At 42.4% G+C, this 21,987-nt stretch overlaps 1 protein-coding gene across 3 annotated transcripts in view; it reads left to right on the top strand.

The window, feature by feature from the left end:
* The window catches only part of MTUS1 (microtubule associated scaffold protein 1), a 189,047-nt gene that overhangs the window by 156,452 nt on the left and 10,608 nt on the right, over positions 1–21,987 (top strand). For all 3 annotated transcript variants that reach the window (XM_070364161.1, XM_070364160.1, XM_005887162.3), the window contains one exon: positions 21,665–21,879. In XM_070364161.1, coding sequence (XP_070220262.1) covers positions 21,665–21,879 — 215 coding nt within the window. The remainder of the gene's footprint in view (positions 1–21,664; positions 21,880–21,987) is intronic.

Genomic DNA, 21,987 nt, shown 5'->3' with positions numbered 1-21,987 from the left:
TGCTTTGCAGGCAGATTCTTTACCCACTCAGCCACCTGGGAAGCCCATACTGCAGAAAAGAGTAGTAGTAGAAATCCCTTAGGTCAGGCTATTTTTTTCTCTTGACTTTCAAATGGAAAAACGAGATGTGATGGATCCCTTCCCAATACATTACAAGTGCTTGGGATACACTTTGCCATTTTGCCTCCTGGTCTTCATATGCTCAGGTTTAATGACAATGGATCTTCTAAGTGGACAGAGCCTAATTTCATTCACCCCTTAAATAATGTCATTGTAAGGCTGTTATGGTCAGCTGTTTTCCTGTCCATTCCCATGGTTTCAGCTACAACCTGTAGGGTGATGACTCGGATTTATTTTTCTAGTCTTCTCCTTCCCAAGCTGCAGATAACATTTTTCCCAGTGAAGAGCTGCCTTTAGAAAAGTCAGTCTAGTGTAATCAGACTTCCTGACTCCCAGCCCCTCGCTTTGTGAATACTCTGAAGTGTCTCCTTGTTCAAACCTCAGTCTGTTCATCACCTTCTTCAGTGGATTGTTATTCACTTACCACCCAAGTTACCAACTGAGGTCATGATCCTCTTCCTCCATCCTCCACACGATACCCAACTATGTTCTAAATGTTGTTCAGACTGGCCCGTCCTGACCATCCTGATTTAAGCCCCATAATTTCTCACCTGCAGAGTATCCCAGTGGTCACCCAGCAGATCACCTTCTCTCCAGGCCTGCTTCTCTTCTCCAGATGCTACCAGGACTAGACTTGTAATAAGTCTCAGGTGTGTCATCTAGCGGACACTTTGCGCAAACATAAGTAGACCCCCATTTGGGTTTGGGGATGAAGTCCAAACATACTAAAGCCAACATGTGTGATTTGGCCGTACGTATCTGGTGCAGCTTCATGATGTCTGACCCTCATTCCCCTCTGCACACCTCCTTTTCTCTCCCTGGGTCCCAGCCACAGGCTCATTCACACCTCTTTTGTGCTTTTTAGCGTGCATGCCAAGTCATTTCAGTCGTGTCCAACTCTGAGACCCTATGGACTGTAGCCCACCAAGCTCCTCTGTACAAGGGATTCTCCAGGCAGGAATACTGGAGTGGATTATCTTGACTTTCTCAAAGGGTTCTTCCTGACCCAGGGATTGAACCCAAGTCTCTTCACATCTCCAGCATTGGGAGGCAGGTTCTTTACCACAAGCGCCACCTGGGAAGCCCTTTTGCTTCTTGGGCACACATCATCCTCTCTGAAAGGCTCTCTTCTATCTTCCCACTATCTTTCTATTTTTTGTCCCCAGAGTCCTCCTTCTCATTACTTATTTTTAAAGTCCCAGCTAAAATATTTTGTCTTCAATTGTGTTTCACCCAATTCTTTCAAACAGATGAATTGCATCTCCTACTGTACTCTTCATACTGTTCATGGGGTTCTCAAGGCAGAAATACTGAAGTGGTTTGCCATTCCCTTCTCCAGTGGACCACGTTTTGTCAGAACTCTCCACCACTACAGGGCATGGCTCATAGTTTCATTGAGTTAGACAGGCTGTGGTCCATGTGATCAGACTGGTTAGTTTTCTGTGATGGTGGCTTTCAGTCTGTCTACCCTCTGATGGAGAAGGATAAGAGGCTTTGGAAGCTTCCTGATGGGAGAGACTGACTGAGGGGAATACTGGGTCTTGTTCTGATGGGCGGGGCCATGCTCAGTAAATCTTTAATCCAATTTTCTGTTGATGGGTGGGGCCGTGTTCCCTCCCTACTATTTCAGTTCACTCTTACCTCTTAAGGGTGTGCCATTCAGTGACTGATAAGCTTCAGTTCAGTTCAGTTCAGTCGCTCAGTCATGTCCGACTCTTTGGGACCCCATGAATTGCAGCACGCCAGGCCTCCCTGTCCATCACCATCTCCCGGAGTTCACTCAAACTCACATCCATCAAGTCGGTGATGCCATCCAGCCATCTCATCCTCTGTCGTCCCCTTCTCCTCCTGCCCCCAATCCCTCCCAGCATCAGAGTCTTTTCCAATGAGTCAGCTCTTGGCATGAGGTGGCCAAAGTATTGGAGTTTCAGCTTTAGCATCAGTCCTTCCAAAGAACACCCAGGACTGATCTCCTTTAGGATGGACTGGTTGGATCTTGCAGTCCAAGGGACTCTCAAGAGTCTTCTCCAACCTGGGGCCAAACTATGGTGGAGGTAATGATGACAATGGTGACCTCCCTCAACAGATCCCCTGTATGTACTGCTGCAGTCTGTGCGCCCAACCCTGCAGCAGGCCAACGCTGACCCACACCTTCGCTGGAGACTCCTGAACACCCACAGGCAAGTCTCCTGTGGGGCCACTGTTCCTTTCTCCTGGGTCCTGGTGCACAAGGTTCTGTTGAGCCCTCCAAGAGTCTATTTCCCAGTCCTATGTAAGTCTGGCAGCTCTATGGTGGGGTTAATGGCAACCTCCTCCAAGAGGGCTTATGCCACACCCACACCCAGAGCCTCTGTCCCTGCGGCAGACCACTGCCGACCCGGACCTCCACAGGAGACGCTCAAACACAGTTTTGTCTCAGTCTCTGTGGGCTCCCTGGGTCCTGGTGCGCAAAAGGTTTGTCTGAGCCCTCTGAGCATCTCTGGCAGGAATGGGGTTTGATTCTAAATGCAAATTTGCTCCTCCTACCGCCTTGCTGGGGCTTCTCCTTTGCCCTTGGACGTGGGGTATCTCCTCACAGCTGCTCCAGTGCCTACCATCTTACTGGGGTTTTTCTGACCTTGGACGTTGGGTATCTCCTCTCGACCACAATGCAGGAGACCCCGGTTCAGTTTCTGGGTTGGGAAGATCCACTGGAGAAGGGATAGGCTACACACTCCAGTATTCCTGGGCTTCCTGTGCTCAGATGGTAAAGAAGGAGGTGGAGGTGATGGAGTTCCAGCTGAGCTGTTTCAAATCCTAAAAGATGATGTTGCAAAAGTGCTGCACTCAATATGCCAGCAAATTTGGAAAACTCAGCAGTGGCCACAGGACTGGAAAAGGTCAGTTTTCATTCCAATCCCAAAGAAAGGCAATGCCAAAGAATGCTCAAACTACCTCACAATTGTACTCATCTCACATGCTAGCACAGTAATGCTCAAAATTCTCCAAGCCAGGCTTCAGCAATATGTGAACCGTGAACTTCCTGATGTTCAAGCTGGTTTTAGAAAAGGCAGAGGAACCAGAGATCAAATTGCCAACATCCGCTGGATCATCGAAAAAGCAAGAAGTTCCAGAAAAACATCTATTTCTGCTTTATTGACTATGCCAAAGCCTTTGACTGTGTGGATCACAACAAACTGGAAGATTCTGCAAAAGATGGGAATACCAGACCACCTGACCAGCCTCTTGAAAAACCTGTATGCAGGTCAGAAAGCAACTGTTAGAACTGGACATGGAACAACAGACTGGTTCCAAATAGGAAAAGGAGTATGGCAAGGCTGTATATTGTCACCCTGCTTATTTAACCTATATGCAGAGTACATCATGAGAAACGCTGGACTGGAACAAACACAAGCTGGAATCAAGATTGCCGGGAGAAATATCAATAACCTCAGATATGCAGATGACACCACCCTTATGGCAGAAAGCGAAAAAGAACTAGAGCCTCTTCGTGTAAGTGAAAGAGGAGAATGAAAAAGTTGGCTAAAAGCTCAACATTCAGAAAACTAAGATTATGGCATCCAGTCCCATCACTTCATGGCAAATGGATGGAGAAACAGTGGAAACAGTGGCAGACTTTTGGGGCTCCAAAATCACTGCAGATGGTGACTGCAGCCATGAAATTAAAAGACGCTTACTCCTTGGAAGGAAAGTTATGACCAAACTAGACAGCATATTAAAAAGCAGAGACATTACCTTGTCAAAAAAGGTTCGTCTAGTCAAGGCTATGGTTTTTCCAGTAGTTATGTATGGATGTGAGAATTGAACTATAAAGGAAGCTGAACTCCGAAGAATTGATGCTTTTGAACTGTTGGTGTTGGAGCAGACTCTTGAGAGTCCCTTGGACTGCAAGGAGATCCAACCAGTCCATCCTAAAGGAAATCAGTCCTGAATATTCATAGGAAGGACTGATACTGAAGCTGAAACTCTAATACTTTGGCCACCTGATGCAAAGAGCTGACTCATTTGAAAAGACCCTGATGCTGGGAAATATTGAAGGCAGGAGGAGAAGGGGACAACAGAGGATGAGATGGTTGGATGGCATCACCGCCTCGATGGACATGAGTTTGAGTGGACTCCGGGAGTTGGTGATGGACAGTGAAGCCTGGTGTGCTACAGTCGATGGGGTCGCAAAGAGTCAGACACGAATGAGCACCTGAACTGACTGACTGACTGTACTCTTCAGTTCAGTTCAGTTTAGTTGCTCAGTCGTGTCCGACTCTTTGCAACCCCATGAATACTCTTCAAGGTACCTCTTAAAAGTATTTATTTATAGCTGGCATAGTCCGGAGCTGTGAGCACCTCAAGGGCAAAGTCAGTATGTCCTTCATCTGTGTAGCTCTGTCAGCTAGTACCATGTGTCTGGCACTTAGTACTTCTGATGCTTAGTACATTGACTCAGAAAATGAATGAATGACTTCATTGCTGAGGATGGGAGCTAAGGAAAGTGGGTTTTATCCTTATAATATGCTAATACTTAATGGTTTCTGTGGAGAAGGCAATGGCACCCCACTCCAATACTCTTGCCTGGAAAATCCCATGGACAGAGTAGCCTGGTAGGCTGCAGTCCATGGGGTCACGAAAAGTCGGACACGACTGAGCGACTTCACTTTCACTTTTCACTTTCATGTATTAGAGAATGAAATGGCAACCCACTCCAGTATTCTTGCCTGGAGAATCCCAGGGATGGGGGAGGCTGGTGGGCTGCCGTCTATGGGGCCGCACAGAGTCGGACACAACTGAAGCGACTTAGCAGCAGCAGCAGCAATGGTTTCTGTACATAGATATCTTCCTATAAACTGTTAAAAATAAGTTATAATGTAAGATGAGCTGTAATTCTCTTGGAAACATTTTACATTATGCTTGACAATCCCAGTTAATCAGGTCATTTTGAAAATGTCAGCCCTTGAAATAAATTACAGTTCAATTTAATGGTCTACATAATCCACAGCAAACATTTGGCCTCTGAGATAGGGACTAAATGTGTCATTCTGATTCTTTCCAGGGTCATGTTGGTGTAATGGGGAGCCATAATTATGATCCTCTGCGGTTCCTATTGTTTTATTAACCTTAATGAATGGAATCACATTTTTAATCTAAATTAATAAAGGTTAGTTTGTATTTCACAATTATTCTTTAACCATCAGAAATAATAGCTAACTCACATCTTGTTCTGATTGTTTTTATGTCATGATACAAATGAGATTTTAACACTTAATTCACCAGAGATTCCTGGGTTCTCATAACAATGGCATAAAAGACTAGTTGACTTTGCCTTCTGTGTGTAAAAATGATAGGTTTGGCAACAGCATTTATTGAGTGCCTGCTCTTTCATAATATCAGTGTTCATCTCTAAATCTACTGGTTTGCATTTTATAGAAAGAAAAAAAGGGAGAAAGAAGAAATTGGGGTTTAACAGTTATGTAACTTTCTTAAGGTAGTATTAAAAAGCAAAGCCCCTGGATAAAAACCCAGGAGGACTAGACCACCAAACACCTGTCAATCACAAAAAAGAAACCATGGTGCAACCAAATATTTGAAAGATTGGGAAATCATTGGCTATAAACCATCAGTCTGCATTGATAATTACTTTTGGAATCTTTTTATTCAAGTCAAGAGTTCAAGAAGTATTATTAGATGGAAAACCTTGTTATGTCCTAGGGAAAAGGGACTTGGCTCTGCCTAAAGCACCGTACACATTGTCTAGTCAACGCTTGACTGTGTCTGTGAACTTGAGTATCCCTCACACCTGTATGGAATGTGTTAATTCTTTTACTAGTTTTGTGTACAGTTCAGTTCAGTCACTCAGTCGTGTCCGACTCTTTGTGACCCCATGGACTGCAGCACGCCAGGCCTCCCTGTCCATTACCAACTCCTGGAGCTTGCTCAAACTCATGTCCATTGAGTCAGTAATGCCATCCAGCCATTTCATCCTCTGTCGTCCCCTTCTCTTCCTACCTTCAATCTTTCCCAGCATCAGGGTCTTTTCCAATGAGTCAGCTCTTCGCTGACACAGTTTTGTGTATAGTCGTGGTTTAGCAAGGTTGTATATTTAGAATAATTTTAAAACTCTTTGACAGTTAAGTCACTTTCAGTTCAGTTCAGTTGCTCAGTTGTATCCAACTCTTTGGGACCCCATGAACCATAGCACGCCAGGCCTCCCTGTCCATCACCAACTCCTGGAGTTTACCCAAACTCATGTCCATTGAGTCGGTGATGCCCTCTAACCATCTCATCCTCTGCCATCCCCTCTCTTCTTGCCCTCAATCTTTCCCAACATCAGGGTCTTTTGAAATGAGTTAGCACTTGACATCAGGTGGCCAGAGTATTGGAGTTTCAGCTTCAGCATCAGTCCTTCCAGTGAACACCTGGACCAATTTCCCTTAGGATAGACTGGTTGGATCTCCTTGCAGTCCAAGGGACTCTCAAGAGTCTTCTCCACTTTAAGTCACTTTAGAGTTGCAGAATTCCAGAAGTAATTTTTGAAATGGGTTTTAATGAAAAATATATTAATATATATAGTGAAAACCAACAGTATGCCAAAACAGAATTCCTTTTTAAAAATTTATTTAATTGAAGGATAATTACCATATTGTGTTGGTTTCTGCCATACATCAACATGGATCAGCCATGAGTATACATGTGGCTTCTCCCTCGTGAGCCTCCCTCCCACCTCCCACCCCATCCCACTCCTTTAGATTGTTACAGGGCCCCAGTTTGAGTTCCCTGGTCACACTGCACATTCCCACTGGCTCTCTATTTTACATATGTTAGTCTGTGGTTCCATGCTAGTCTCCATTCGTCCCACCTTCTCCTTCCTACCTGCCTCCCCGTGTCCATAAGTCTGTTTCCTATGTCTGCGTCTCCATTGCTGCCCTGCAAAGAGATTCATCAGTACCATCTTTCTAGATTCTTACATATGTGTTAATATACAATGTTTTTCGACTTACTTCACTCTGTATAATAGCCCCTAGGTTCATCTACCGCATTAGCATTGACTCAGATTCATTCCTTTTTATGGCCGAGTCTTACTCCATTGTGTATATGTACCACAGCTTCTTTATCCAGTCATCTGTCAGTAGACATCTAAGTTGCTTCCATGTCCTAGCTATTGTATATAGTGCTGCAGTGAACATTGGGGTACATGTGTCTTTTTAAATTTTGGTTTCCTGAGGGTATATGCCCAGTAGTGGGATTGTTGCAGCATATGGTGGTTTTATTCCTTATTTTTAAAGGAATCTCCATACTGTCTTCCATAATGGCTATATCAATTTTCATTCCTACCAACAGTGCACAAGGGTTCCCTTTTCTCTATACCCTCTCCAGAATTTATTGTTTCTGGATTTTTTTCATGGTGGCCATTCTGACAGATGGGAGGTTATTCCTCATTGTAGTTTTGATTTGCATTTCTCTAATAATGAGTGATCCAAAACAGAAATCTTTATCTCACTGAGTTGGTTGAAGATGGAGTGGATTCTGTCTAATACATGGCTTGCTCTTTTTCTATCCATGTCTGTCTGTCCTGAACTTAGACTTGGCTGGCTGTCTCAGTAAATGAATGGTTATGTTCTTTTACCTGTAACAATGCACAGTATTTACCAAGCATGTCTGTTCTGAAAGCCTCTTGAGTCTTCCTCCTTGTCCTGGTCTTTTTCCTCATTTGTCCTTGTTTAGTTCTGATATGTCCAGTTTTTCCTGATTTAAATAATTTGTCTGGAACAGTGGTTCTCAAACTTCACTATGTAATAAAATAGGCCAGGTTAAAAAGCAGATTTCCAGTTCTGACTTGGGTGGGTTGGGATGGAGGAGTCCATTTGAGATGATCATCCCGGTGACTTGATGCAAGTGCTCCCTGGACCACACTCTGACAGCACACTAGCTTCCAGGATGTTGTTTATTTAATGTAATATATATGTAAGACTTAAGTGAGCACAGTAAGAGAATAATACCTGAGAGCTCCAACTGAACCGAGTTCATTCTCATATTTAGGCTTCCAAATAGTTTGTAGATCAGTAACTTTGACCTGCCCCTTTGAACTTTGACCCCTGAAAATATCAGGGAGGACAGGCAGAATAGTATCAGACTCAGCTTTTTATTAACACTTATATTGATTTATTCTTTTGTTAGAATAAAAGAACCTTTATTCTTTTGATTGAAATGTGATTTCCTTAAAGTCTTAACTCACTTGCCTTGGGCCTGAAGCTTGGAACATTTATGCTGGTTATATTCAGCCAGACTTTTGACTCAGATCCACTTTTCAAGCCTAAAATGTTTTGATTGGTCCATGGAATGTTTGCTAGTGTGATGATGAGAGCATCTGTTTTGCGGCATGTTGTTGGCCAGTGAGACAGTTGAAAAACAGCAGAGTCTTTTCAAACATTTATTGGCAGGGAGAGCCCCAGGCTCCATGGAGGCCCAGCTGGCACCTCTCTACTAAGATCTATGACTGGGCCAGACCATCATCCTGCATGCAAATCAGATTTCATCGGGACTAATCAGTGTGGGGGGCGGGGGGGAATGTTGTTGTTGTTTTTAACCTACCCTACCTTGCAGACCCTCTTGCTTCCACTAGAGAATTAAGCCTTTATCCTCTGAGGTGTCCGTTGTATGAATGAATGAACTTCTCTTTTAATGCATTTCAAGTTGAGAAAATAGCCACTGGGTTCAGGTTCCATGTTCTGTGCTCCAGGACCTGCACTGAAAAGGGCTGAGTGGATTGAGTTCTAGACCCAGTCTTGCCACGTCCATTCCCTCTCTGGTCTAGTAGAGTGAGGTTTCAGATAATGCCTGTGTTATTAACTCAAGACATGATTATATTACCTGAAATAAGTTTGAAAGCACTTGGTAAAGGGTAAACTGAGTTTTAAAGGGAAGGTGGTATTATGTATGGGAGAATGGATTTGATGGTGCAGGCAGTTTGTGAAAGGAAATTCCTAGTAAGTTGTATGTGATTTGTGGAAGCCTTCTGAAATCGGTTCTTGTCAATTCATATCATTCCAAGAGCAATCTGAAAACTCTTTGTTAGCTAATTTTGAAATTTAGAGACAGACCTTTGTCTTTCCCACATAGCTGCCAGATTTCTTGGTCTTGTGAAAAAGCAGTGCCTTTGGGGAGCAAAACCTGGGGCTTTCATGAGTTAGATGATCTTTCTGCAGACAGTCTGTGAAGACTCACTCTACATAATAGAACAGTCTTTCACTCTGTCCTCACCAAACTCTCAGGTTAGCAGAGCAGGGGATATTTAGTACTACCTGGCACATCAGGGAGCCGATCTGCAGAAAACTGGACATGCCAGTTGTTGATGGGGTAGGTCCCTGCCCTTCTGTAGTTCTGTGGACGCCAGCCTCTCCACTAAGTAGCATATTACTTTTTAAAAAGGGCTACTTGGTAATCTCCAATTTTAAGCAGATTAAACCCTAGTCTAAGAGAGTTACCATCATTGTCACTTGTCATAGAAGGGTATCATGAGCAGATTTCCCTTCAAAGAATGATGCAGTGAAATAATCGTGCTACTATGACAGAAGCCCATGTCCCCATTGATGGTTCTGGGGCTGGGGTACGGGGAAGTAGGCTAAGATAAATGTTTCTCTTCTTTTTATACACAAGTGGTAGTGTATTATACATTCTGTTCTACACCTTGTTTTCTGCTTTGCATTTCTGAAAGATCAGTACACAGCGAACTTCCTCAGTCCTTCTTTAAACAGTGGTGAAATTATTTTGAGAATTCGTCCATTATATTATAATGGAATAATTAATTCAACCAATTTCTTCATGGCGGTCATTCAGTTATTTGTCATGTTTTGCTCTTATTTAAAAAATGCTCTAGTAAAGAGCCTCGTATGTCCCTCATTTTGTAGGTGTGGGAGTATGTCAGTAAAATAAATTCTTATTACTGGAATTTCTGGGTCAGAGGAATATGTAGAAAAAAATGTCAGACAAGCCCAAACTGAGGGACATTCTGTAAAATGCCTGACTCTTCAAACTTGTCAAGATGATGAAAGGCAGGGAAAGACACATTCACAGCCTGGAGAAGATGAAGGAGATGTGACGGGTAAATGCAGTGTGCTGTCTGGGGTTGGAGCCTGGAACAGAAAAAAAGGACACAGCTTGGAGTTTAGTTAATCATGTGCCAGTGTTGGTTTCTTGTGTTAGTCACTCAGTTGTGTCCGACTCTTTGGACTGTAGCCTTCCAGGCTCCTCTGTCCCTGGAATTCTCCAGGCAAGAATACTGGAGTGGGTTGCCCTTTCCTTCTCCAGGGGATCTTCCAGATCCAGGGGTGGAACCTGGGTCTCCTGCACTGCAGGCAGATTCTTTACCATCTGAGCCACCAGGTTAGTTTTTTTGTTTTTTTGTTTTTTTATTTTTTCAGCTTACTTATTTTAGAACATTGTTGATAATTAACCCTCCTGTGTTTGTCTGTGTGTGTGTGTGTGTATGTGTACATATGTGTAGTTTTATTTATTTATTTATTTTTTTATTTTTTTCAATGACATTCTCCCAAATCTTCCCACCCTCTCCCACAGAGTCCATAAGACTGTTCTATACATCAGTGTCTCTTTTGCTGTCTCGCATACAGGGTTATCGTTACCATCTTTCTAAATTCCATAAACATGCGTTAGTATACTGTATTTATGTTTTTCCTTCTGGCTTACTTCACTCTGTATAATAGTCTCCAGTTTCATCCACCTCATTAGAACTGATTCAAATGTATTCTTTTTAATGGCTGAGTAATACTCCATTGTGTATATGTACCACAGCTTTCTTATCCATTCATCTGCTGATGGACATCTAGGTTGCTTCCATGTCCTGGCTATTATAAACAGTGCTGCGATGAACATTGGGGTACACGTGTCTCTTTCCTTCTGGTTTCCTCAGTGTGTATGCCCAGCAGTGGGATTGCTGGATCATAAGGCAGTTCTATTTCCAGTTTTTTAAGGAATCTCCACACTGTTCTCCATAGTGGCTGTACTAATTTGCATTCCCACCAACAGTGTAAGAGGGTTCCCTTTTCTCCACACCCTCTCCAGCATTTATTATTTGTAGACTTTTGGATCGCAGCCATTCTGACTGGTGTGAAATGGTACCTCATAGTGGTTTTGATTTGCATTTCTCTGATAAAGAGTGATGTTGAACATCTTTTCAAGTGTTTGTTAGCCATCTGTATGTCTTCTTTGGAGAAATGTCTATTTAGATCTTTGGCCCATTTTTTGATTGGGTCATTTATTTTTCTGGAGTTGAGCTGTAGGAGTTGCTTGTATATTTTTGAGATTAGTTGTTTGTCGGTTACTTCATTTGCTATTATTTTCTCCCATTCTGAAGGCTGTCTTTTCACCTTACTAATAGTTTCCTTTGATGTGCAGAAGCTTTTAAGTTTAATTAGGTCCCATTTGTTTATTTTTGCTTTTATTTCCAATATTCTGGGAGGTGGGTCATAGAGGATCCTGCTGTGATGTATGTCAGAGAGTGTTTTGCCTATGTTCTCCTCTAGGAGTTTTATAGTTTCTGGTCTTATGTTGAGATCTTTAATCCATTTTGAGTTTATTTTTGTATATGGTGTTAGAAAGTGTTCTAGTTTCATTCTTTTTACAAGTGGTTGACCAGATTTCCCAGCACCACTTGTTAAAGAGATTGTCTTTAATCCACTGTATATTCTTGCCTCCTTTGTCAAAGATAAGGTGTCCATATGTGCGTGGATTTATCTCTGGGCTTTCTATTTTGTTCCATTGATCTATATTTCTGTCTTTGTGCCAGTACCATACTGTCTTGATAACTGTGGCTTTGTAGTAGAGCCTGAAGTCAGGTAGGTTGATTCCTCCAGTTCCATTTTTCTTTCTCAAGATCGCTTTGGCTATTCGAGGTTTTTTGTATTTCCATAATGAATTGTGAAATTATTTGTTCTAGCTCTGTGAAGAATACTGTTGGTAGCTTGATAGGGATTGCATTGAATCTATAAATTGCTTTGGGTAGTATACTCATTTTCACTATATTGATTCTTCCAATCCATGAACATGGTATATTTCTCCATCTATTAGTGTCCTCTTTGATTTCTTTCACCAGTGTTTTATAGTTTTCTATATATAGGTCTTTAGTTTCTTTAGGTAGATATATTCCTAAGTATTTTATTCTCTTCGTTGCAATGGTGAATGGAATTGTTTCCTTAATTTCTCTTTCTGTTTTCTCATTATTAGTGTATAGGAATGCAAGGGATTTCTGTGTGTTGATTTTATATCCTGCAACTTTACTATAATCATTGATTAGTTCTAGTAATTTTCTGGTGGAGTCTTTAGGGTTTTCTATGTAGAGGATCATGTCATCTGCAAATAGTGAGAGTTTTACTTCTTCTTTTCCAATTTGGATTCCTTTTATTTCTTTTTTCTGCTCTGATTGCTGTAGCCAAAACTTCCAAAACTATGTTGAATAGTAATGGTGAAAGTGGGCACCCTTGTTTTGTTCCTGACTTTAGAGGAAATGCTTTCAATTTTTCACCATTGAGGATAATGTTTGCTGTGGGTTTGTCATATATAGCTTTTATTATGTTGAGGTATGTTCCTTCTATTCCTGCTTTCTGGAGAGTTTTTATCATAAATGGGTGTTGAATTTTGTCAAAGGCTTTCTCTGCATCTATTGAGATAATCATATGATTTTTGTTTTTCAATTTGTTAATGTGGTGTATTACATTGATTGATTTGCGGATATTGAAGAATCCTTGCATCCCTGGGATAAAGCCCACTTGGTCATGGTGTATGATCTTTTAATGTGTTGTTGGATTCTGATTGCTAGAATTTTGTTTAGGATTTTTGCATCTATGTTCATCAGTGATATTGGCCTATAGTTTTCTTTTTTTGGCATCTTTGTCAGGTTTTGGTATTAGGGTGATGGTGGCCTCATAGAATGAGTTTGGAAGTTTACCTTCCTCTGCAATTTTCTGGAAGAGTTTGAGCAGGATAGGTGTTAGCTCTTCTCTAAATTTTTGGTAGAATTCAGCTGTGAAGCCGTCTGGACCTGGGCTTTTGTTTGCTGGAAGATTTTTTGATTACAGTTTCAATTTCCATGCTTGTGATGGGTCTGTTAAGGCTTTCTATTTCTTCCTACCAGGTTAGTTTTGACCAATGTCCTGTCATAATATATGACGTCAGCATTAGGGGAAACTAGGAGAGAGGTCTCTGGGAACTAGTCTATCCCTGCAGGTTCTCTGAACATCTAAAATTATTCTACAAATGTTCATTCTTAAAAACAGGGGCATTAGTGGAAAAACCGGTGAAATTAGAATAAAGTCTGTAGCAGAGTTAACAGTAATTGCTCCAATGTTAAAACCTTACATTTGATGAATGTCCTGTATTTAATAAGATGGTAACATCTGGGGAAAAGCAAAAAAGCAAAATGGCTGTCTGGGGAGGCCTTACAAATAGCTGTGAAAAGAAGAGAAGCAAAAGCAAAGGAGAAAAGGAAAGATATAAGCATCCGAATGCAGAGTTCCAAAGAATAGCAAGAAGAGATAAGAAGGCCTTCCTCAGTGATCAATGCAAAGAAATAGAGGAAAACAACAGAATGGGAAAGACTAGAGATCTCTTCAAGAAAATGAGAGATACCAAGGGAACATTTCATGCAAAGACGGGCTCGATAAAGGACAGAAATGTTATGGACCTAACAGAAGCAGAAGATATTAAGAGGGGGCAAGAATACACAGAAGAACTGTACAGAAAAGATTTTCATGACCCAGATAATCACAATGGTGTAATCACTCATCTAGAGCCAGACATCCTGGATTGTGAAGTCAAGTGGGCCTTAGAAAGCATCACTACGAACAAAGCTAGTGGAGGTGATGGAATTCCAGTTGAGCTATTTCAAATCCTGAAAGATGATGCTGTGAAAGTGCTACACTCAATATGCCAGCAAATTTGGAAAACTCAGCAGTGGCCACAGGACTGGAAAAGGTCAGTTTTCATTCCAATCCTAAAGACAGGCAATGCCAAAGAATGCTCAAACTACCGCCCAATTGCACTTATCTCACAGGCTAGTAAAGTAATGCTCAAAATTCTCCAAGCCAGGCTTCAGCAATACGTGAACCATGAACTTCCAGATGTTCAAGCTGGTTTTAGAAAAGGCACAGGAACCAGAGATCAAATTGCCAACATCCGCTAGATCATGGAAAAAGCAAGAGAGTTCCAGAAAAACATCTATTTCTGCTTTATTGACTATGCCAAAGCCTTTGACTGTGTGGATCACAAGAAACTGTGGAAAATTCTGAAAGAGATGGGAATACCAGACCACCTGACCTGCCTTTTGAGAAATCTGTATGCAGGTCAGGAAGCAACAGTTAGAACTGGACATGGAACAACAGACTGGTTCCAAATAGGAAAAGGAGTACATCAAGGCTGTATATTGTCACCCTGCTTATTTAACCTATATGCAGAGAACATCATGAGAAACGCTGGACTGGAAGAAACACAAGCTGGAATCAAGACTGCTGGGAGAAATATCAATAACCTCAGATATGCAGATGACACCACCCTTATGGCAGAAAGTGAAGAGGAACTAAAGAGCCTCTTGATGAAAGTGAAAGTGTAGAGTGGAAAAGTTGGCTTAAAGCTCAACATTCAGAAAATGAAGATCATGGCATCCGGTCCCATCACTTCATGGGAAATAGATGGGGAAACAGTGGAAACAGTGTCAGACTTTATTTTTCTGGGCTCCAAAATCACTGCAGATGGTGACTGCAGCCATGAAATTAAAAGACGCTTACTCCTTGGAAGGAAAGTTACGACCAACCTAGATAGCATATTCAAAAGCAGAGACATTACTTGGCCAACAAAGGTCCGTCTAGTCAAGGCTATGGTTTTTCCTGTGGTCATGTATGGATGTGAGAGTTGGACTGTGAAGAAGGCTGAGCACCGAAGAATTGATGCTTTTGAACTGTGGTGTTGGAGAAGACTCTTGAGAGACCTTTGGACTGCAAGGAGATCCAACCAGTCCATTCTGAAGGAGATCAGCCCTGAGATTTCTTTGGAAGGAATGATGCTGAAGCTGAAACTGCAGTACTTTGGCCACCTCATGCGAAGAGTTGACTCATTGGAAAAGACTCTGATGCTGGGAGAGATTGGGGGCAGGAGGAGAAGGGGACGACAGAGGATGAGATGGCTGGATTGCATCACTGACTCGATGGACGTGATTCTGAATGAACTCCGGGAGTTGGTGATGGACAGGGAGGCCTGGCGTGCTGTGATTCATGGGGTCGCAAAGAGTCGGACACGACTGAGCGACTGAACTGAACTGAACATCTGGGGAAGTGAGGTGAGGGGTATACAGGAACTCTTGGTACTGTTTGTACCTTTTGTATCGATCTAACAGATGAGGTGGCCAGAGAGAGACCTGGAGGAGGCAGGAAAGGCTGGACCAAGCATCTCCTGTCCCTGCTGGGTGGAGCAGAGAGAGGAACTCAGCTCAGGGAAGGGGCAGCAGCCACAACAGGCCTGCTGGAAGCATCTAGAGAAGGTGCGGGCCCACGGCCAGAGGGTGACGTCATCTCGCTTTCCTGTTTGTTCTTTCTGTCACGGTATCTACAGGGCATCATAAAACTGTGTGATCTTCAGAGTGACCCTACCTCCGCCCCAGTTTTCTTTCCCCTTTTTCTCTTTCATATTTTATGCCCAATTTAGATAAAATTACCTAAAAGTTGGGGAAATTCTATGGCATATAATGTCAAGAACAATCATATAAGAAAGTGAACTTCTGAAGTGGGTGCATACCCTATCCGGGGGGTGTGGGGGGTGTGTGTTTCTGTCTGTCTTCTTTGAATACTAGACAAGCAATGCTACTTTGTAACTATCACAGTCTGTCCAATACCCCTCGAGAGTGTCTGTCTTTGAGGACTCTTCAAGCCCATTTGAATTGGTGGACTTCTGCAATGCTAGTAACAGTAACATTTGTGGCATGCTTACTGTAGTTAGGCACCTGGCCAGGTGCTCCCATGTATATTTTATTTAATTGTGCAGGGAACACAGGCATATTATCTCCATCTTAAAAATAAGGAAATTCAGGCAAATCACACAGGAGCTAAGCAGTATGGGTCAGATAAGTATTTTACTGTTGTCAATTAAGACATCTTATTTGTGTTCCTGAGAATTAAAATATTTCCAGTTGTCTCAAGATGAAGCCTGCTGCTCGGACACAAAAACTAAGAAAACCTCTGTATCATTTCCAAAGAATACTAACAATTTAGAGCCATGGTTGTGTAATGTTTTTCTCTGTAAACAGTACATTCATCAGTCACCAAAGGGCAATTGGCCTCCATGAGATGGAAATAATACAGGCCTGACCTCTTCCTCTTAGATAAGGCCTCCAGGACCAATTAGGTGACAGCTGGACTTCACCCCTCGGGGTAAAGGGCTAAAGGACCATGATGAAACCAGCTCTGTTGTCAAAGGTATTTCTGGCATCGTGCCTTTTCTAGATGGCATCCAGATAACTTAAAAGGGAAGATTTCAAGCTTTTCACCATTTCTGAAATAGTTTTCCATGTGTTAAACTGTCAGGGGAGTGTCTCTCTGTTTTTCCTGTCCTGTCATTGGCCTTGGGTTCTTCTCTGGCCTGGTTCATCTCAGGTTGAAAATGTCAACTTCCAGCTTGTAATGTGGCGACGTGTTCTAGGGCCCATCTTGTAAGTGAGTCAGTTTCTTTCTTTGTTTCTTGATGCTGAAGAATTTGTTTCTCGTTTTAATGAGTAGATTGCCACAGGGGCTTTCTCATTTTACCAGCATGTGCACGATTTCTCTACAGGCAGTGGTCTCGTTGGTGCCCTTCATCACACACATGCTTTTAAAACTCGCCTAACAGAATAATTATAACAGCGAGGCCAAAGTGTTAGTCACTCAGTTGTGTCTGACTCTGTGACCCCATGGACTATAACCCACCAGGCTTCTGTGTCCATGGAATTCTCTAGACAAGAATACTGCAGTGGGTTACTGTTCCCTTCTCCATGGGATCTTCCAGAGCCAGGGATCAAACCCAGGTCTCCTGCATTGCAGGCAGATTCTTTACCATCTGAGCCACCAGGAAGGACAGAAGGACCACTTTGCACTGCATGGATTTTCTGTCTGTGCAGTAACTCCATGAAAACAGTATTGCCTAAACCTGTACAAAAACTCCTTGCTTAGTCCAGATTCTGAGAGATTTATGTTTTCTTTGACTGTGTTGGGTGATTGACTTACCATGAAAGGAATCCTGGAGAATGAGCAGGGAAGGGACAGGCTCTTACAGGAGTGAGAGCCCAGGTGGCCTAGGAATCGCTCCTAACCTGTAGTAAGTACAGGGAGAAGTACAGGATGGAAGCTGGAGACCCCCACTCCCCCCACGAGTGTGCGGTGGTAGAGGGGTCGCGAGAACTCTTGATGCAGTGTTGACATGCGTGTCCTTCAGAAAAGAAGTATTCCATGAGTCTTTATGCCAAGTAAATGCTTCCCCACGAGCCCCGGCCAGTTCACTCAACACAGAGCCCTTCGTGTGAGAGATGGCTTTATGAACCAGCTGCTCCCCACAGCTGCAGGCTGACGTCACCTGGGGCCCGGCCTGCCCCGCAGCCCCGCTCCCCCGGGGGCTTTCTTCCACTTTCCCCTTCCTTCCCTCCTGTCCTCTTTCACCTCACCCACAGAGGCCAACAAAGTTAAACACTATTTAAGCTTTTTTTTTTTTTTTTAAAAGAGGAAACACCCTGTTCAGCCACCAATGTGAGAAGATTTCCATCTATTTTATTTTTAAGTTAAACAGACTGACAGTCATCTGATGACAGGCAGATGTGTTGAAATCCAGCAGGTGTTACTGCTAACTTCCCCACAGAAGCTCTTCTAGTTTTTGGTCCACATAGACATTTTATCTCAGATACAAGCATTCAGATGAGCTAGAATTTTTGTTTTGTTTTCTTTTGTATTTTGCTGATACGTGAAATCCCAAGGGAATTAAGTCAAAAGGTGTAAAATCAAGAGTTCTGCTAGAAAAGCTATTCTTGATGCCTTTGTTGACAGCTTGCAGTTTAGGTTTCTGTTTCCTACTTTCATGTGAAGAACCTGGAATTCACACAAGGAGGCTTGTGGCCCTATAATTTGATTTGTATGATTTTGGAAAGGCAGCAGAAATGACTATTGGATTGGCCAACAAGTCTGTGTTGGTTTTTCCATAAGATCTTACCAAAAACCCAAATGAGCTTTTTGGCCAACTCAGCTTTTAGTTCTTTGGCTCACATTTGTCTCCCTGAATCACTTCTTTGTCCTTTGATAATTAGCGATCTGAGAAGGGCGTTCTGTAGCAATTAGCATGACCATTATCTTTTCGTAAATTCTTTTAAAGAAAAAAACCACTTCCCAAATTTAGTCCCAAGGCGTGATTGTCAGTGATGTCAATGGTCTATATAGTCTGATCTCCATCTACCTTTTTGACTCTTCTCTCCAACTTTTCTGCCTCGCCAATGTTCTAGCTCCCGAGGGGCACTGTGCAGCCTCATCATTGCTCATGTGGAATAGTTTTCACCCTTAATATCGTTAGTAGTTCTCACTTTGTTTTTGCTATTCCTGTTTCCTTTCCCCTTCAGTAAATATTTGTGGGCTTACTTGAATTTTTAGGGTTCTCTTTAGCAGACAGTATGCCTGTCATTGAAAGGTTCCCTAGTGGCCCAGTGGTAAAGAACCCACCTGTCAATGCAGAAGATGCAAGAGACATGGGTGTGATCTCTGAGTCGGGAAGATTCCCAGGAGGAGGAAATGACAACCCACTCCACTATTCTTGCCTGGAAAATTCCAGGGACAGAGGAACCTGGTGAGCTACAGACCATGGGGTCGCAAAGGGTCAGACGGGACTGAGAACACACACATGCTTGTCATTATTTCAGCATGACTTATTTTACCTCTGGAGGACTACTGATGTGGGACAAGGGCTAGAATTTCTACTGCCATGTGGCATATTCCCAAGAAAACAAGTCTACATGATTGTCCAAAATTCATCCCAGGAGCCAGCCAATTTCCCTTTACTTAGGTAGAATAATCATTGATGTAAACCTCCTTTTCTCCATGAAATAATCTTTTTCCTTCCACTACTCCAGAAATACATATTCCTTACCAAAATAGAGGTAAGGGTTACTTTATAACAGACTTATCAGTACCTGTTTTGTAAGAGTCTGTGGGCACTCTGGGATGTGAAGAATGTACATCCTCCTTAAGGGTACGGTAGCACATCTTTCCCCGTATCTAGTAGGGAAAGGAAGGCTGGAAAAGTCCAAACTTCCCGTGAAATGATTTTTTAAACTTTTTATTGGAGTAGAGATGACTAGTTACCTGTTTGATATATGGTAGTGTATATGTGTTAATCCCAATCTCCAAATGTATCTCCTTTCCTCCAAGTAACCAAAAATTTGTTTTCTATATCTATGACTCTGCTTCTAGTTTGTAAATATTTGTACCCCTCCCGTTTTTTTGTAGATCCACATATAAGTGATATTACATGATGTTTGTCTTTCTGTGTCTGGCTTCCCTCAGTATGACAATGTCTAGGTCCATCCAGGTTGCTGCAAATGGTTTTGTTCTTTTTAACTGCTGAGTAATATTCCATTCTATATATATACCACAGCTTCTTTATCCACTCCTCTGTCAGAGGATACTTAGGCTGCTTCTGTGTGTGGATACTGTAAATAGTGCTGCAGTGAACACTGGGCTGTGTGTATCTTTTTGAATTATGGTTTTCCCTGGGTATATTCTGGGTCATATGGTAGTAATATTTTTAGGGGGTTTTTTTGTGTTTTTTTTTTGTTTTTTTTTAAGAAATATCCATACAGTTCTGTATGGTGGTTGTACCATTTTACATTCTCATCAACAGTGTAGGAGGTTCCCTTTTCTCCACACCCTCTCTAGCATTTACTGTCTGCAGATTTTTTTGATGATGGCCATTCTGACTGGTGTGAGGTGATACCTCATGGAAAACTAAGATCATGGCATCTGGTCCCATTCCCATCGCTTCATGGCAAATAGATGGAAAAACAATGGAAAGAGTGAGAGACTTTATTTTGGGGGGCTCCAAAATCACTGCAGATGGTGACTGCAGCCATGAAATTAAAAGACGCTTGCTCCTTGTAAGAAAAGCTATGACCAACCTAGACAGCATATTAAAAAGCAGAGACATTACTTTTCCAACAAAGGTCCATCTAGTCAAAGCTATGGTTTTTCCAGTAGTCATGTATGGATGTGAGAGTTGGACTATGAAGAAAGCTGAGTGCCAAAAAATTGATGCTTTTGAACTGTAGTGTTGGAGAAGACTCTTGAGAGTCCCTTGGACTGCAAGGAGATCCAACCAGTCCATCCTAAAGGAAATCAGTCCTGGGTGTTCACTGGAAGGACTGATGTTGAAGCTGAAACTCCAATACTTTGGCCACCTGATGCAAAGAGCTGACTCATTTGAAAAGACCCTGATGCTGGGAAAGATTGAGGGCAGGAGGAGAAGGGGACGACAGAGGATGAGATGGTTGGGTGGCATCACCCACTCAATGGACATGAGTTTGAGTAAGCTCTAGGAGTTGGTGATGGACAAGGAGGCCTGGTGTGCTGCAGTCCATGGGGTCACAAAGAGTCAGACACAACTGAGCGACTGAACTGAACTGAATAATTAGTGATGTTGAGCATCTTTTCATGTGTGTGTTGGCCATCTGTATGTTTTCTTTGGAGAAATGTCTATTTGACTCTTCTGCCTATGTTTTGATTGGGTTCACTTGATATTGAACTGCATGAGCTATTTCTGTATTTTGGAGATTAACCCCTTATTAGTTGCTTTGTTTGCAAGTGTTTTCTCCCATTTCTTTCAGGATTTATTATAGCATGTGTGGCTATTTATTCATGTGCAAGTTCTTCAAGGTATTGTTAATAATTCTGTTCTGGGTAGTGGTAGTGAAAGGTTAGAATGACCTGATTTTAAATTACCTTTATCAAATTACTTTGCCTGTTTAAAATGTTAACCTTTCAATTTATTCACATTGTAGTGTAGCTTTTCAATGTGTTTTCTCTAAGGTTTTTATGTTCTGATGATTTGTGTTCCATATAATCTTTTATTTTTCATAATGAGTCTAAATTGGCTCCAATCAGATACAAACTTAAAGTCTGTTTCTTCTTTGTGGTCTTACCGTCTCTGTTTCTTCTCTGTCTCAGCTGCCTCCCCTAGGGGCTGGCCTTAGGCACCTCAGCCAATCAGAGCCTCTTCTCCTTGAGGCCCGTGCACTGATTGGTCACCACACGTAAGGGTGCTCTTCACTTGGGAACCTGGCTCTGCCCAAGGACTTCTCTTACTGCTGCCAGAGACCATTTCCTCGCCTTCCCTTCACTTTACCCTTCACTTCTGCACTGTTATGGTTGAGAATCTGGTCCCGAGAATTGAGTACTGCTTTCCGAGTCATCACAGCTGTGTGTGAATGTTACGAATGTAGGCCATTTAGCAGGCTGAGTGTCATCTTCCCTTTCCTTTTTCCATCTCTTTTCAGTCACCGTTTCAACCACCTGTGAGAAGTTAGAAAAAGCCAGGAATGAGTTGCAAATAGCTTATGAAGGATTTGTCCAGAAGCTAAACCAGCAGCACCAGACTGATCTAACAGAGCTGGAGAATCGGCTTAAAGAATTTTACACCGGGGAATGTGAAAAGCTTCAGAACATCTACATAGAAGAAGCAGAGAAATACAAAACTCAATTGCAGGAGCAGGTTTGTACTTTTCGAACCTGAGCATGTGCTTGGCCATTGCTGTTGATTTGAATTCTAACTGTTGTCTGATGAGGGTCTTCCTCTGATGACCTTCTCTTTGTTGGATGT

The sequence above is a fragment of the Bos mutus genome, chromosome 27 (genome assembly GCF_027580195.1).
Source record: "Bos mutus isolate GX-2022 chromosome 27, NWIPB_WYAK_1.1, whole genome shotgun sequence".
NCBI classification, from domain to species: domain Eukaryota; kingdom Metazoa; phylum Chordata; class Mammalia; order Artiodactyla; family Bovidae; genus Bos; species Bos mutus.
Note: the sequence above shows the minus strand (reverse complement) of the source record. Positions and strands in the feature narration are given on the sequence as shown.